The following is an 18,581-nucleotide window of genomic DNA, read 5'->3' as shown; positions in this document are numbered from 1 at the left end:
CTTCTCATCCAGTCCACACTTCCCCTCCACCAAAATGGGGTCAGTGTATTCCTACCCCATGAACTTTCATGAACCCATTTGGAGTTTTCTTGATAAAGTTGCTGGAGTGGTTTGCCATTTCTTTCTCCAGCTCATTTTAGAGATGTGGAACCTGAGGCAAACAAGGTTAAGTGTTTGCCTAGGGTCACTCAACTAGTATGTAATTCAAAAAGTGTAAGGTCTTTGTCAAAAATGAAGGACTAGGTGGTGCAGTGGATACAGCACCAGCCCTGGAGTCAGGAGTACCTGAGTTCAAATCCGACCTCAGACGTTTAATAATTACCTGGCTGTGTGGCCCTGGGAAAGCTACTTAACCCCATTTCCTTGCAAAAACCTTAAAAAAAAGGTAACAAGGATTGGAGGTGAACAAGGAATAAGGTGAATTTTACAAAGAGTCAAGCTGCATTGGAACAGAGTGAGGAAGCAAAAAGCTGATGCCTTCCTTTCAGGTTTTTCCCATAGCTCTTTAAAGAACTATAGATCCTAATGAGAAAAGACCTAGAAAAACTTCTTACTACCTCTTTTTTTTTTTCTAATTTCAGCAAACAAGTGCCATAAGTGCAATGCTCGTGCTAGTGAAGTCACTATCTGGACCAAGAGAATATATTGTAGATCTCGAGATGTTGACAGTCAACAGCCTAGGAACCTTCCGAACCAGCTCATTGTTAAGACTAACAATCATAGTAGGGCCATATTCATTTTAATCATTCATCAGAAACCACCATAGGCACGTAAATCAGCCAAAGAATATTGTATTCTTAAAGCACTTAATGTTTTATTTATAGACATATCTAGTACGCCTGCATCTGTAATCTGTACACTCACCTATAATTCAAAAAAAATAGCACCGTGTTTATAAATGGGCATTGTCACATACTGTCAAGATTCAATGTTAGCCTTTATTACTGTATCTGAATTAGACATTAATCCACTAAAACAGGTCTAGTTCAAGAGATCTATGCATATACTATCCTGTGAAATTTCAGGGTTGGTTTGTTTTTCCTAACACAATAAGACAAAGGAAAAGATAATACATAATACTTATAATGGTTTTAAAACAATTTTAATACAATTCTACTGACAATCACATAAAGGAAACAAAATTTTACTATTAAGTAACACACAAGTGAAAAATTATCTAATAGGTTAAATGTATTTCTTTTTTTAACTGCCTTGTAAGAAAGAGAAAAGGCCAATAAAAAATCTATTTCTTTAGAAAATGAAGACCTATCTTATACGTGTGTTGTTTTTCACATCTGGCTTAGAGGTGGCTATTTATTACATGGCAGAGGAGAGATTGTATTGAAGCCTTGATTATAATATGATGATGTTCATTTCAAAGGGCCATACTAATTTTCCTTTTAAAAAATATGGTCTGTGATTATTCATTCTTTCATTCAATAAACATTTATTATGCACCCATTATATGCCAGGCACTATAAATTTTTTCTAACGGTGCATGAAACTTTTAATAGAAAATTATAGTGTTGAAAAGTATTTTCAGTGTTCTTTTTCTGTATAAGAAAATCATGACTATTACTATTCCTGTGGCATATCTGATGTCACTGATCTGAATGGAGTCTCAAGGAAAGGAGAGCTTCCTCTGGCATCAGAGTGACATGTGACATAAAACAAAATAAAGATAAAATGCAATTTTTCAGAATTCTTTTCTGAAGGGATTTGGCTTCCTGGATAGAATTCCAATTCTAGATGTTTATTGTCTTTGAAATATAGCTTGCAATTTGTATATGACAAGTTCACACACAAAAAAAAAAACAGGAATGGGCTAGTGTATAAGACTTGAGATTTTATTCCTTATGTTCAGATTAGGGAGGGGCTTAGAACTGACATTCAAGAGAACAATATCAAATTCCCTTTCTATTTACATCACTGGAAAAGCTTTAGTGTCCTTTTCTTTGTCTCAAATGTAACAGTTTTTACTTTAATGTACAAATATATTTTTATAAAAATAAATATAATTCCTATAATGCATCATCTAGTCTCTAGCCTATGTGAGATTATGAGAGCCTATACAATTCTGGTTTTGGGGGGAAAAAAAGATTATTCCAAATCTGTGCCCCTTATGGGAGCTAAGTTAGCAGGTTCTGATAGATAAGATCAATTAACAGGATAGACTCAACTGAGAGTAACCCTTTGTGAGTTTGCTCCAATTCCAGAAAGAAAAAAAAAAAACCAATATTGTACTAGTCAATGCAAAGTCTATAGTTTTGCCTGTGAACCAAATCCAAAGGTTTAAAGAAAAAAATAGGAGTTTACAATAAAAGTCAAAACCCAGATTAGTTGCCACAGGGTTGAAAAAAAATTCTCTATAATCGAGAAATAGGAATTGGCAAAAGGTTGATTTTTCTCATATAACTTGAGCTATGACTGTTGTTTGTAGTTAATATCAACATCATATATGAGCCCAGATATTACCTTTCCCTTTAGAAAGTGTGGCAATTAAAAGATGAAAACACTAAGGAAACAAAGATTCTATCTTAATTTATTAAGCAATGCATACTAATTGCCTAACATATCAGGACCAGGTCATTTCCTCAGTTTAGGGCTAGATCCTTAATTCAGGGGGAAACAGATTTTTATACATTAAAAACAATTATCAAATAAGGTCAATTAATTTAAAGGAAACAATATAATATTAGGTAGAGTCTGACTTATAATTAGAAGAAAGATTAAGGACTTTACAACTTGGGAGGGGGAGAGTGAACAGATTTTAATTCCCTGAATTCAGAAAAAGAAGTGTCCTATACCCTCCACTCCAAGTGTCTGTGAATAAAGGTACATGGAAACAATAACTGATTGTTCAGTACAGAGCCAATTTTCAGATAAGACACATTAGCTGCTTGAGATAAACAATTGTGAGAAGACTCCTTGCATCACTCTTTGGAGCTGACTGACTTTCTGGTCAACATAACCTAAGTCTTTGGTTAAGGATCTCTAAACAGCAGATAGAGGCGGTCCAGTTTCCCAGTCATGCAGGGCTAGGTTCAAACAATGAAAGAGGTTTTCTTCTAATATCTAATTGAATAAAAGTTTCTCAAAAGATCAATTTGAACTAGATCCATAATTGAATAGAAAGGGAACTGAACTACTTTCAAAACCGAGTCTCAACATGGAGTGGAAAGGAACGCTCTGTGATTTGATAGGATAGCATTGGAAGACTCCCATAAAACCTGAGATAGACACATTTTCCTCTCTTCTTTTTCTCAGGGCTGTAATTCTTCATAGGACCTAGAATATTATAGATGGAAAATACTTTATAGATCATCTAATGCAGAAGTAGAATTGGAACTGATTAAACCATATATCCTTAAAAGTCACATATTGGCTTGCTTTAAAATGCAATATTATCTAGGTTTTATTGTATATTTATTTGTTCCCAATTACATTTTCATCTAGTTCAGGCCACATTCAAAAGTGTTGTGAGCCACATGTAGCCCACAAGTTGTGTGCTTAGCACTTATCTACAATGTACTCATTTATGATTATATTATGACCTTGCCACTGAATTTCCAAGATCTATTGGCATATAAGTTTCAGATTCCTATTCCTAAGTCCTCCTCCCAGGGATGCTAGTAGTCGGTAGTTGGAGACCCAGTTTTTATACCACTTTTTTTTCTATACCAATAGAATGTACTGTAAATTAACCATGATAGCCCCTGAATGATTCAGGTAGTTGTCAACCAAGGGAGTATAATGCACAGGATAAATGGAGGGAAAAAATTAGTGAAGGAAACCATAGCTTGTTGAAGGAAAAAATGTAGAGTGGGGTATAGTGTGGTGAATATTTCAACTGCATTATTATTACATAAAAGGAAATAGTGTGGTAAAATTGGTCTAAAGGCACACTTTATAGTTCATGTGAATAATGATGGGTACTATGTTCTCTCAATATGGTGTCTTCATGCCTCAAAAGCAACTTTTACTTTGAATGACAATTTCTCTTATAGTATGTAGTTCCTTTTCACTGCAGTTAACATGAGGATAAATCTGTTTGGGGCCAAGTCTTGGAGGAGAACAGTGTGGTCTATGAGAAGATGACTCCTACTATGATTTTGGATGCATTGGCCATGAAAGAATTACACACACACACACACACACACACACACAAACTCACACACACATCCTATGCATATATATATAACCAACATGGCTGAATTGTATAAGGGTAAAAGATAACAATGTAGAATTCTAGTTCATTTGAACATAAGTTCAATATGAGTCACAATCTACTTGATGTTTGATAATGTTAAAAAGTATAGAAGTATTAGTCTTCATTGTACCACCATCTCAATGAACTTGGTCAAGATTTCCTATGGCTTTTGATTTATCTCTCCTATAAGTGGAGATAACAATATTCTTATGGCCCACTCTAGGAAAAAAAGTTATGATAATGTGAGTTATGAGAATATATATGAAAATATAAATTTTTGTATTAGCACTTCATCTCACAGTATCATATTGTGTACTGATATGTATGTATATATATATATATATATATGTATATATATATATATATATACACTATCCACTAATATTGGAAAAGACTTTAAGTACATGATGTGGACCTTTGAAGTCTGCCATTGCATAGAGCCTTTGACTGAGAAGACAGGAATACAGTAATTTTCTATTGCAGAATCCCAATGTATCTGTTATTTCTTTCACAATGTGTTAAATGAAAGCTGTAGATGAAGGGAAAAAAAGCAATAGTGCTAACTTCTCTTCTACAGTGCCTTTAGGGGATAAATGTTTCAGCAAACCAAAAATATGGAAATAGAAAGAAAGTTCATCCAATACCCCAAGACCACCTGAACATAGGATGATGAGATTATTTTCTTTGGAAACCTCACAAATCAAGTTTATTGTTGAAGCTTGTTTCCATGACTCCAAGCAATTGCTTATGTTTTGAATAGCCATGTATGTGTCTCTAACTTAATAACTATCCTGTTAAAATGTAGAACAGCTGCAGGACTGATCATATGTTGTGCATATGGAGCCCACCAGGGACACAGCTCACTGTTAACATGTAGAATTATTTTTAACACTCTCACATTTCCATACCAAATCATCATCTCAAAACTGTGGCAAGGTTCCATACTTCCCAGCTGGGAGAACACCTGTAGGAAACAAACCTAAGCTATGATACATCTGGTACCAAAAATCAGAATTCTTTCATCAGTCCAGTAGACCAAGATATCAGGTCCACTGAACAAAACTGAAATTAAAAAAATGAACTTCTATTTGGTCAATAAAGATGCTAGATAAGATATTTGTTAGCAGAAGACAGACCAATTTTATAAGACAGAAGTGATTTAAGAGAATTTTAAATGAATGCAACAACTCAATTTTAATCTTCCCAAAGAAAACATTCTTCCATATCAAAGCATTATCATTTAACAAGGGGACACAATAAATACTAATCCAAGCAAAGTAATTTCAATTTCTCTTAAATCATGCTTTTCTATCATAAAATATCCTGTTTCTGGTCAATTAAACCCTGAGTTCAGCTTTAATTTCCCTGAGCCTTAGTTTTTTTCTTCTGTATAAAATAGGGATTGACTTCTGTTTCACAGGTCTGGTGTAAGGAAATCACTTTGGGAAGTCATAATGCTTCCTTTAAATTCAATTGATCTCTCACCTCTACAACTAAAGACTGAGGTGTCTTATCAACCAAATTTACCTAATCTTGATCTTATAAAATATACTTGGTTTTTTCTCATACAAAATATAGGGATGCTATAGAGGAAAAATAATGGAAGGTTAATTGTTAAATGGGTGGTATGTACACTAAATGAGATGAATTCAGAAATGGGAAATAACAGGGAAAAGATTCATGGAAGAGGGACCTAAGCAAGACTTTGAAAGACAGGTAAGCTTTGGATAGATTAAGAGGAATAGGGAGAATATTCTAGACCAGTTAGATGCTGAAGGTCAAGTTGGAGGAGTTCTTGCTCTCTTGACCCTCACAGGGCAATAATTATACTATTAGGATCCACTGATTGGAAAATATAAGACAAAAATAAAATAAAATAATAAAGATAATAATAAACAAATAATAAACAAACAAATAAATAATAAAATGATAAAAATACTAAGAATTTAGTAATGTTTTAAATGAATTTATATTTATGAATGTCAGCATCATCTTTGTCATTTTTTAAACATGTCTTATGTATGACCTATATGCATTCAGCATATAAAGTGCCAATACTTGGTAAATATATGGATTTTCAGTCCTTTTGAAATAAACTCTCTGACAATGAATATGTCTAGGACTCAGACTTCTTTAGTTTTAGTGATTGTAAAGACTTGGAAACTACCAGAATGCCTATCAGTTAAGGAATGGTTGAATATAATGGACTACTATTATGCCATAAGAAAAGATGAAAGGAGTAGGTTAATTAACTGATGCAGAATGAAATGAGCAAGAAGAAAAGAACAATTTATACAAATATTTTTAAAAAACATTATCAATGGGGGCAGCTAGGTGGTACAGTGGATAGAGCACCAGCCCTGGAATCAGGAGTACCTGAGTTCAAATCCAGCCTCAGACACTTAATAATTACCTAGCTGTGTGGCCTTGGGCAAGCCATTTAACCCTATTTACCTTGCAAAAACTAAAAAAAAAAAAAAAAACAAACCATAAATGGGGGGGCAGAGCCAAGATGTTGGCAGGAGTACAACCTCTCTCAGGTGTTCTCTCCAAAATATTTCAAAAACCTTAAAATTATGTCTCTAACTAAATTATTGAGAGTCAGAACCCATAGAAAGATCCAGTGAGGCAATTCTGCAGCCCAAGGTAACCTGGAAAATAATGGGAAGACTCTGTTCCATGGGGTTGGATGGCACCAAGCCAGAGTGAAAGAGCTTCAGTCTTCCAGGAACAGCCCCAGGGCTCCTGGGAGCTTTGGGTCCTAACAGCAGAAGCAGTTTCCTGACCTGCACCTCAGGAAGCACCAAGCACAACTTGAAAGATCAGCAGGGAGACCTCTGCCAGAGCGAATGTGAAGCCCAGGCCTTCAGCACAGCCATGGCACTCATCACAGCCCAGATCCCGGGAAACAGAAGCAGGCCCATGGAGCTGCCCAGCAGAAGCATCCAGCCAGCTATGCCCTGAGTACTCAACCCACGGAAGGAAAAGGAGTGGAAGGAGACTGCCGAGGTCTGTCCTCTGCCCCTGGAACAGGACTCTGGGGCTTTGACCATATTCAGACCCTGGTCACAGTCTAGGCCTCCCATAGAGAAGGGACACCCCCACACACAGCCCCAGGGCAGAGGGGTGCACTTGTGGTCATTCAATAGACCAAGAGAAAAGTCAGAGCCTCACATACTGAGGTCCTTATGGGGGGTGAGGGGGTATCCCAATAATACTCAGAAGCTCAGGAAGCACCCCAAAACCAGGCACAGGCTGGGGAAATGAGTAAACAGAAAAAAAGGTACCTGACCACAGACAATTACTTTGGTCCCATGGAAGACCAAACCACACAATCAGAAGATGAGAAAGTCCAAGCTTCTGCATTTAAAGACTCCAAGAAATATAGAAGTTGGGCTCAGGTTATGACAAAGCTCAAAAAAGATTCTGAAAATCAACTGAGACAGAAGAAAAAAATGGGAAAAGAACTGAGAGAGATGCAGGAAAAACATGAAAATAAAGTCAGCAGTTTAGTCAAGGAGAGACAAAAAAATGCTGAAGAAAATAACATTTTAAAAACCAGTTTAGGTCAAATGGATAAAACAGTTCAAAAAGTTATTGAGGAGAAGAATGCTTTAAAAAAGCAGAATTGGCCAGATGGAAAAGAGGAAGAGAAAGCTCTGAGAAAAACAAATCCTTCAGATATAAAATGGAGCTAAAGGAAACTGATGATTTTGCAAGAAATCAAGACACAATAATTCAACACCAAAAGAATGAAAAATTAGAAGAAAATGTGAAACATCTCATTAAAAAAACAACTGATCTGGAAAAACAGATTTAGGAAAGAAAATTTAAAAATTATTGGGCTCTCTGAAAGTCATGATCAGGAAAAGAGCCTTGACCTCATTTTTAAAGAATTTCTACAGAAAAATTGCCCTGATATCCTAGAAGCAGAGGGCAAAATAGAAACTGAGAGAATCCACCAATCTCCCCTGGAAAGAGATTCAAAAAAAAAAAATAACCCCCAGGAATATTATAACCAAGTTCCAGAACTCCCAAGTCAAAGAGAAAAATATTACAAGCAGCCAGGACACAATTCAATTATTGTGGAGCTGCAGTCAGGATCACACAGGACTTAGCAGCAGCAACTACATTAAGGGCTCATGGGGCTTGGAATATAATATTCTGGAAGGCAAAAGAGCTTGGAATGCAACTGAGAATCAACTACCCAGCAAAACTGAACGTCCTCATCCAGGGGAAAAGATGGACTTTCAATGAACCAGGGAAATTTCAAATGTTTCTGTTGAAACAGCCAGAGGTGAACAGAAAGTTTGATCTTCAAGTACAGGACTCAAGTGAAGCATAGAGAGAGTGGATGAGAAGGGTAAATTATGAAGGAGTTAATGATGATGAAATGTGTGTATTCCTGCATGAAAGATGATACTGATATTACTCATATGAACTTTCTCATTTAATAGAGCAGGTAGAAGGAGCATATATAGATGAGGCACAGGAGAGAGCTGAATTTGAAGATACAATATATTGTAAAAATGGTGTCAATGGGTGAAAGAGAAATGTACTGGGAGTAAAAGAAAGAAGAGGCAGAATAGGCTAAGATATTTCATATAAAAGATATTATGTAGCTTTTGCAATGGTATGGAAAGGAGGAAGGTGAGGAGGAATGAGGGAGCCTTTATTCTCATCAGAAATGGCTCAGAGAAGAAGCAGAATACATACTCAATAAGGGTGTAGACTTCTAGAAGAAAAAGAAGAGGGGGAGGGGAGGGGGGATGTGGGTGATAAGAGGGTAGATCATAGGAGAGGATACTAAGATATAACACATTTTCTTTTTTTACTTTTTGCAAGGTGCTGGGATTAGGTGATCTGTCTGGGACCACAGGGCCTAGTGGTTGCTGGGTCTCTGGGGTGGGATACGGGCTTGGGGTCTCTTGGCCCCAGGACCAGTGCCTCTGTCTGCTGGGCCACTCAACTGCCCCACAGCACATTTTTGAAGAGGGACAAAGTGAAAGGAGAGATAAAATATAACAGATAGTAGTGGGGAGGAACTGATGGAGGGAATTAAAATCAGCAACAACAACTGTGGAAAAATATGGAAGTAACTTCTTATGATTAAAGACTTGTGATAAAGAAAGTGATCCACCCAAGACAGAACTGATGCTATCAGAACACAGACTGAAATACATTTTTCTCTCTTTCTTTTACTTTATTTCTCAAGAGGCTTTATATTTTTGTGGGAGAGGGGGTATTATTTTTACTCTTAAACAAGAATATTTTAGTAATGTGTAAATAAATTAAAGAAAAATAAATTAAACAAAATGAAAAAACATTATAAATGCAAGCAACTTTGAAATACTTAAGAATTCTAAGTGACCAACCAGTATTCCATAGTGCTGATAAGGAGCTATGCTATTCATCTCCTAATAAAAAGAATACAGAATGACATGTCCATTTTGGAAATGAACAACCCAGGAATTTATTTTGCTAGATAATGCATATTTATTACAAGGTTTTTTCTTTTTTAATTTTAAATGGAGGATAGTTGGGAGAGATAGAAAATAAATACATGTTCACTAAAAAAAAAAAAGAAAAGAAAAGAGGGGGCAGCTAGATGGCGCAGTGGATAGAGCACTGGCCTTGGAGTCAGGAGTACCTGAGTTCAAATCTGGCCTCAGACACTTAATAATTACCTAGCCGTGTGGCCTTGGGCAAGCCACTTAACCCCATTGCCTTGCCAAAAAAAAACAAAAAGAAAGAAAGAAAAGAGTCATTGCTCTAGGTGACTAAGTTTTAAGTATCTAAGTGATTTCTAAATATTTTATTTTTAGAAACAGAAGGGGGAAAAAAAATCTTTAAAAGTTACATCCTAAAAAGAAAAAAAGTTACATCCTAGGGGCGGCTCGGTGGCTCAGTGGATAGAGCACCAGCCCTGGAGTCAGGAGCACCTAAATTCAAATCCCACCTCAGACAGCTGTGTGGCCTTGGGCAAGCCACTTAACCCCATTTGCCTTACAAAAACATAAAAAGAAAAGTTACATCCTAGGGGCAGCTGAGTGGCACAGTGGATAGAACACCAGTCCTGGAATCAGGAAGACCTGAGTTCAAATTCAGCCTCAAACACTTAATCCATATACAGAAATCAACATGTAAGATATATGGCTTTAGGGGATGGTCAGGTGGCACAGTGGATAAAGTACCAGTCCTGGAGTCAGGAGTACCTGAGTTCAAATCTGGCCTCAGACACTTAATAATTACCTAGCTGTGTGGCCTCAGGCAAGTCACTTAATCCCATTGCCTTGCAAAAACCTTAAAAAAAAATGTGGCTTTAGGGATTCCACAATGGAATTCATAAAGTCATATTTCTTCCATGAAGTGAAAATGAATTACCATAAGGCCACATGTGAGCATGAAATAAAAACAAATTACCATAAGTAAAAACAAATTACCATGAAGCAAACAAATTACCTTATGGTAATTGCCTTGCCTAGAATAAGAAAAGGTAAAATTTATCAAGTAAAATTATCAAATGAAATAACTTTCTGTTTATCTTATTCCATCTGGAGAAGTGTATGCCAAATATAGTCAACCTAACTGGGAAAAAAATGTTTTCAATCAAAATCACAAGAGATTTTAATGTGTTCTTAAGAACTGAGCTGTGTACCAATAGAAAAATCATCAAAATGGAGCAGCTCATAACAACCATGAGCCCACTTCTTACAGTTCTGTAGCTAGGCATGACACAACTTTGATTAATGGTTCTCAGGGAATTTTTTTTCCATTTTTGAAAGCATTTAAAAAAGGCTGCATAAACAGGCTGGGCTCTAAATGGGGTGGGGGTGGGGGGTTCAATTTCTGCCTGCATCAAAGCAGGCAGAATTCAAGGCAATAAAAGTAGATATATTTTGAGGAAATTGTTTTGTAAGTCTCCCTAGTTTATAAGGCAGCATCCTAAAATAAGTAAGAAAAAAATTTGGCCTATTATTTAGCTATAATGGAGTTTCAGGAAACTTAATTAAGCAGCTAATTACATTTATGATAAAACTTACATATCATTAAGTGACCTTCATTATTCTGGCTTATAAATCAGCTCTCATATGTAGTACTTTTCCATATCTTTAGGTATCTCCTTCTGTAGGAAATCATGTATGGACTTCCTCTCCCAGAAGCTGAAGGAGTCTATGACCCTGTATCTGAGAATAGGAAATATTGTAGCTCCTTGTGCAGGTCACTTGTGGGAATACATGCCAATTGTCTTTACTGATTCCAGTTTTCTAACACTCAAGATTATACCAGACCTTGAACAGCTCCATGTCATTCACCATGAGAAGTAATGAACCATAGCAATGAGACATATAGCATTCCTAATATGCTAGAAGCCTTGTAGATTTGCTCAAACTTACTGGGCATAGAGACTTCACATTTGGAGTTAGTAGAAGTCATCTGGATTTATAAGTCTCAAGATCATATTTTAGGGAAGTTTCGTAATCATAATGGAGCTTTTCCCATCCCTTCTGAAAACAAATTGAAAATTCCCATAGGAACCAAAAATCAAATCTTGCATCTAGCTGGGGGTGGGGGTGGGGGGGTGAATGTTCCTGAAATTCTATCCCAATGCTTAAGCAGCTGTATTTGAAGTGGGTTAGATTCACCACTCCTCAGTCTTTTAAAGATTTCCTTTGCAGGAGTATATACACTTTTGTCATAAGGAATAGTATTGGATCTACAAAATCTTTGAAGTATGTACCCTTGGTAATAGGATTAGCTTCTGTCTGAAACCTGGAACAATTAGAATTGGCTTAAATTCCTTTCCTTAGGGGTCTCATCCAACATGCAGTTGAATACAATTGATGATCAGGTTGTTTTTGAAATCTGTACACTATTGTTTGGGAGCTGTTCTTGACAAGTCTTGGCTACTTCATCATCACTATTGCTTGAAAGGTTACATGAAGTTGTAACCTTCTCTAATCAAAAATGGTATCTTTTCTGCACTAAAGATGGCAGAATTGGAATTCCCTCAGTTTGAAACTCTCAAGCTGAGAGTTTTTATAACAGTGCAAAATGACTGGTGCCAATTTGGTGAAGTTCAATTTTGTTAATATTGTGGAAAATTCTGACAGAAGACAGGATGAAGGATATCAATGAAGTTTTTCCTATATCAATACCTACTCATTTATAATTGCCTTCATTTGCATAACCCAAAAATTTGGATTACAGACCATTCAAGATAGATAGGGCTTGTTACTTTGGTAAGGTATTATTCAGTAAAACTTGAAATTTCCGGTCAGCTCATTGAATTGTGGTTGAGGCAGAATGAAATGAAAGAAGTTTTGAGGAAGATAGAGTAGAAATGAAGGCCCAATTCACAGCCAAGCTGTTTTTCCCATGAAAGATGTGGGAAACCCCTCAACCCATCAACTCACAGAAGTTGATAGGAAAAAAAAAGGAGGATGCTACAAAAACAACACTAATCATCCATCTTGAATCATAGAGCAAAGATAAGGAAGAGTATGGGAGTTCCTTGAACCTATATTACTAAGAACAATTATCAGAACTAATCTGATAAAGAAGACAAAATTGGAAAGCCAGCAGAATATAGCCAACTCCCAGGGAGTGAAAAAGTGATGCAATTCCTCCCAACAAATGGGTCATTTGAAATTATCTCTATCAAGGAAAATAGCTATGAGAAAAGCTTCCAGGTCACAAGTGAGCAGATCAAAGTACATGTGAGAGCAGCCAGTTAAATGCTCAAGTAGAAGAAAAGCAAATATATTTATTCCAGTTGTGATAATAGTCCAGGTCCTAAGGGAAACTCCCCTTATGCAGCGCTACTTCTCAAAGTTCTGACTTTGTAAGGACTGTGACTAGAAATTTTGGTGAGCCTAAAACCACAGCACTAGAACCATCCCAACTATGTATCTGTTGGTGATTGTAAGCCTGAGGGTTCAAGTGTCATTTATAGAAAAAGCTCAGTTTCCTCAGGTACTCCTGCAATGGATTTCAGGAACCATATAGCAAAACTAGAAAATATTCTTTTTTTAAAATTTTATTTATTTAAGGCAATAGGGTTAAGTGCCCAAAGTCACACAATTATTAAGTGTCTGAGGCTGGATTTGCACTCAGGTCCTCCTGACTCCAGGGCTGGTGCTCTATCTATTACATTACCCAGCTGCCTCAAAATTAGTAAATGTTCTTCAACCAGTAGAGCCTGTGTTGTAAAAGGTCCCAGTGGCAAAGGATCAGAATTTTCTTTTAGGACTCTCCCATCTGCTGGATTTCCAAACACAGACAATGACAAGAAGACTAATGGGAATGTCTATGAAGTCACAGGGGATAATAGGAGTGGAAGTTTCCAATATGAGAGTTTTGAAATGGAGTATAAAAAAGACTACCCTTAAAGACATCTAATGAGAGCCAGAAGTAAACATTCCCATGTACCACTGGTATCTGAGTAAAAGGGCAACAAACCAAAGCCATGTCAAGCAATGAAGTGGAAAACTACAATTGATACATCCACGAGCACCAGCTAACTTGTTATCAAAGATGATCATGTGCAGTTTTTTCTTGAAATATAAAAATCTTGTTGGAATCACAATGATCAAGTGTGAAATCATAGGTGTAATACAAAAAGGATGTCCTAAGATAATATTGATTCATGCTATAAGATGACAAATTCTGAAGCACTTGTAAGTTGAAAAACCAATTTGATTGCTCAGTGCCAAAAACTGAACATAAATCTGGTACTAGATAAAATATTAAGTATGCCTCCAAAGAGAAATCAAATTATATACTTTGTTGCCCAATGCAATAGGTCAAGATATTCTCCTTCCTATCACATCTGTATCATTCACAAATTTAGTAACCCTCCAATATGTGGGGCAAAGTTTAAATTCTCAGTTGTATGGATACAATAGAAAACATCAGTCAAAAACTGATGAGTTCTTTCCTGAAGGCGCACAAAATGAAGGAATCCTGAAAAATTATACAAAGTTCTCATTGGGGAAGTGAGATTAATATTCTAAGTGTTGAGGATGGAATCCCATATTCCATGATTACAGGTTTCCTATGGCAGAGGTCACTATGGACAGTAGAGTCTAATAGTTATTCATATAGTTGAAGACATAACTTTGAGGATAATGAAAGAACCACCATTTATGCTCTCTAGAGGAAAAGATAGCTGTCTCCCAACATCTGTATGGCAACAATAGGGGAAGAAATTTCAAAGTTGCATCAGATGAAGATAGAAGTTTTTCAGTGAATGGTTACCTTTTACAGACAGTATTGTGATGTCAATGGAGAGCAAGTAGATAATTACTACATGTGAAGGGGTTGAGTGTGTACTACCAGTCACTGGTTATTCCCATTTCCCAGCTATTCCTTCTGCAGAAAACTAAAAAATATGTCGGGCTGCCTTAGTGTACTGCAGTGTCTCAGAGTCAAAACTTCCAAAGGGGTTGGAGATTGCAGTTTAATTTATTTTGAGTATATAGTAAATATATAAGAACATTAACAGTATATACGAAGATTTGTACATAATGGAAATATGGTTGGAGAGGGGGGAAGTTCCTTGAAGCTCATACTTTTTATCATCTGTACAATTTAATTTAAAAATCCATATTAATGAATGCAGAAGAGTTCATACAATTTTTTCTTGATTCTTTAAATTTCTAAGTTCTTAGTTCCAAAATTTCATTTGCCAAGCCAAGATATCAATTGCTACATTCAGAAAAAAATCTGTGCCTTTTCTTCCTAAGTTTGTTTAAGTAAGTCTGTTGAGCTGTTTGTGTGTCTCAGATGCATTTTTTAAAAAATCTGAATAACATTCCAAAAGAAATCCTGATCAGAGATAGTGGAATAAGATTTTCCATATGAGACAGTATTATCTAATTTTTAAAGTGCAATTTCTTAAAAATCAAATAAATGAAACAGGTTTATGGGCTGAAAGTTCCTTAGTTTGAAAATCTGAAAAAAAATAACACTGGTTGATTTTTTTCTCATAAAATATTGTGATGGATTTCCTTCATCATGGCAGGCAAAGCATCTTTCCTGGAAAAGAACCAAAGTTTAGACTCTGTGGGTGGGGGTGGCAAGAAAGAATGACAATTAAATTTTTATTTCATCATTTTTTTCCTTCTATTCTATTTGTACCCTCTTCCCCAGCCAGGGGAAGCCAGTTCAAACCAGTTTGTGAGAGTCAACTGTTAAATTTTCAATAGGGGGATTTACACCTCAGACATACTTTAATCACTTGTTGATTGTTTAGAATTAAGAAAATGATGAAGAAAATCTTAATGATGCCAACTAAACTTAAATGTCTGTCATGACTTTTAGAAAATTTGCTATAGTCAAAAAATGAGAGCTACAGAGAGCAAAAATGACTCGTCATTATTTGTTAATTATGAAAAAGTATTTGATTTAGTAGAGAAAAACAAAATCTTAAAGGCTGTTCTTCAACTAGGAGTCAATCATGTTTGTGCAAGAATCATTTGAAATGTAGTAGTTAGGTGGTGCAGTGAACAAAACCTTGAACTTAGAATCAGGAGCATATGATCTCAGACACTGACAAGTTGAAAAACCTTGAACAAATCACTTATCCTCTATTTGCCTCAGTGTCCTCATTGGTTAAATGAAGATAATAATAGCACCTAACTCTCAAACTTGTTGTAAGGATCAAATGAGAAAATATTTATAAAGCATTTCACAAAGCTAGATGGAGCCATATAAATGCTCGTTATTATTAATCAACCAAGCAACAAGTATTTCTTATGTATCTACTGTCTTCCCAGCATTTTACAAGACTCTGGAAATATAAGGACAAAAATGAAACAGTCCCTAGCGTCAAGAAACTTATAATCTAGATGAAGAAGAAAATATGTACATATTTGAAAAAAATAAGATACAAGCTAATTTAGAGGTAGACTACTATTACTGGGATTGGGGGTGAGAAGAGTGGGAAGAAAAGATTCAGAAATGCTCCTTGAGTGTTGAATCTAAGAAGTAGTGAGGATGACTAGGAATAGGGACAATCAGTATAAACATATGAAAAGAGAAGATAAAGGGCATTGCTTGAAGAACAGTAAGAAGGCCAGGACCATAATGTCTGAGAATAAAAGTAATGTAATATGTAATAATAAAGTTGAACAGGAAAGGTAAATTGGACCATTAAGGACCACACTGTGAAAAGTTTTAAATAACAGAGAAATTTATACTTGATTTTAGAGGTAAGTTAGAACTATTAGAGATTTGTTTTGATTTTTTCTGTTTTAGTAGAGAGTAACCTGGTTTGATCCTCATTTTAAGAAATCATTTGGCAGCTGGGTGGAAGATGGATTGATATCGAGATAGACTTGAGGCAGGAAGACCAATTAAGAGATTATTTGAATAGTACAAGTGACAGGTAATGAGGGCCTGAACAAGATGATAAAGTGAATGGAGAGAAGAGTAAGCTAAATTTCAGATGAATGGCCCCATCTCTATCAATAAAGAAAGTATCCACACCAATGAAATTACATGAATAAAATTCTAGAGCAAGAAAAAAAAGATCCTATATAATAATTAATTCAGACCTGTTGAAGAATAATGCAAAATTTAATTAAACATGTAATGAAAGATTTGGCATCCTTCTCTTCTTTAAGAGCAAGCCTAATTAACCCTGTGGATAATTAGCTAGCTATCTAATAGCTAGATAACAAGCCTAGACCACTTAGCTTCCTACAAAACACAAAGGAGGAGAAACTGTTTACAAATCATCTCTTCTCTTTGTGACATGACTTAAGAAAAAGGCCCAATTTAAAAGGAACCTTAGAATTTCAACATGTGATCATTCTGTTTTCTCCTTCTTAGCAGAGATTCACAACTTCTGCAGAGCTGCAGCATCCTACTGTAGTTAGATTTAACTTATTCTACTTTCTCCCCTTTTCCACAAGAACATTTTTTAATCTTAAATTGATAATAGGAAGATATTTTTGTTCAGAGACTACTTTGAAAATATTGTGATGTACCATGAGAAAAATAAGAGACAAATCTGAGGCATCCCAAAATCAAGACTACAAATAATTACTTGAAATTATAATGGGTTACAATGAGTTTAATGCAATTTAATTCAGCAAATAATTAGTCTGTCTGCAGAGCTCTCTGTACTAGGTCATTGAGAGAATGTAAAGTTTACATGAGACTTGAGTCTGTGCCCTCAAGGAAATATAAGTATATTAGTTAAAAAAAAAAAGTTTTGTAAGATCCACAGCAGAAAAAGGTGGTTACTAAATGGACACCAAGGATGTCTTCATAGAAGAGATAGTGTTTGAATTGTACTGTCAAAAATGAGTAGAAATTCAACATCTGAAGAGAAATTTAAAATTTCAAAACATCTAAACATTTAAAATTCAAAATTTTCTGGCACAGAAAATTTTCTTGCACTCACTTCATGAGTGCAAGTATTCACAGGAAAGTGAAGGACATAGAAATACTTTTTGATAGAAACAAAGAACTGGAACAAAGTGGATGCTCATCAGCTAAGGAATGATTAAAAAAGCAATGACCAATAAAAATAATAGAATATTATTGTGTGGATAGAATTAATAAATAATAGAATTTAGAGAAACATAGCTTGAATTGACCTAGAGTGAAATAAGAATGAGGAAAAAATTTGCACAATGACTAAAAGGAAATTAATAAAAAAATAAATAAAACCAAACTATAAATGCTTATTATTATCAGTTTAGGTCCTTGAAAATAAAAATGAAATATTTCTCTTTTCTTAGCAGTAATATGGAGGACTACAGGGCCATGATGTTGCATACAACATCAGATTGGTCACTGCTTTGCTTAATTATTTTTCTTTCTTACCAAGCAAAGTTCAGCATGAGGAAGAATAGTGAAAGGGATCAGGCAGGTTAGATATAGAAATAACTATGAGATAAAGGTAAAAGCCACAAATCTTATTTTTACAAAGGAAGAAACCTATTTAGAAAACAGATTAGTTCAGTATGATTAGAGTGTAAAAGTAAGCAATATGAAATAAGCTATAAAGATTGGATGTCACCAAATTGTGAAGGACCTGATTCAACAGGTAAAAGAATAAATGAAATTAAATGAATGAATGAAAAGCATTTATCCAAGCAGTGTGCTAAGCACTGAGGAATTTAATACAGAATCATCTACTTAGAGAAGATTCTTTCCCTTCAAGATTTTTACATTCTAATAGGAAAGACAACATATAGAAGAATTTAATGTCCAGGGAAAGATGGTTTAGTCTGGTAAACCACAGAGATGTTGAACGAAATGAATTTAAATGTTCTTTCTTGAAGGCATGGTAGTACTAATTTGATTGATCTGATTACTGTTGCCAGAGCAAGAAATGAAAAAGATAGGAGGAAGC

At 35.4% G+C, this 18,581-nt stretch overlaps 1 protein-coding gene and 2 pseudogenes across 4 annotated transcripts in view; all 3 read left to right on the top strand.

Moving 5' to 3' along the window:
* EFEMP1 (EGF containing fibulin extracellular matrix protein 1) overlaps positions 1 to 4,420 on the top strand; it is a 77,299-nt gene extending 72,879 nt beyond the window's left edge. The window contains exon 11 of one of the 4 annotated variants that reach the window (XM_074206499.1): positions 582 to 4,420. In XM_074206499.1, the coding sequence (XP_074062600.1) occupies positions 582 to 743 (162 nt within the window). In that variant the 3' untranslated portion in view covers positions 744 to 4,420. The remainder of the gene's footprint in view (positions 1 to 581) is intronic. The other 3 variants (XM_074206491.1, XM_074206484.1, XM_074206507.1) reach the window with 3 other exon arrangements.
* Positions 4,421 to 5,890: 1,470 nt separating this feature from the next.
* On the top strand, positions 5,891 to 12,435 carry LOC141514267 (F-box only protein 38 pseudogene; annotated as a pseudogene).
* Positions 12,436 to 12,474: 39 nt separating this feature from the next.
* Positions 12,475 to 14,528, top strand: LOC141514212 (F-box only protein 38-like; annotated as a pseudogene).
* The last annotated feature ends 4,053 nt before the right edge of the window (positions 14,529 to 18,581 follow it).

This window comes from Macrotis lagotis, chromosome 1 (genome assembly GCF_037893015.1).
Source record: "Macrotis lagotis isolate mMagLag1 chromosome 1, bilby.v1.9.chrom.fasta, whole genome shotgun sequence".
In the NCBI taxonomy this organism is placed as follows: domain Eukaryota; kingdom Metazoa; phylum Chordata; class Mammalia; order Peramelemorphia; family Peramelidae; genus Macrotis; species Macrotis lagotis.
Note: the sequence above shows the minus strand (reverse complement) of the source record. Positions and strands in the feature narration are given on the sequence as shown.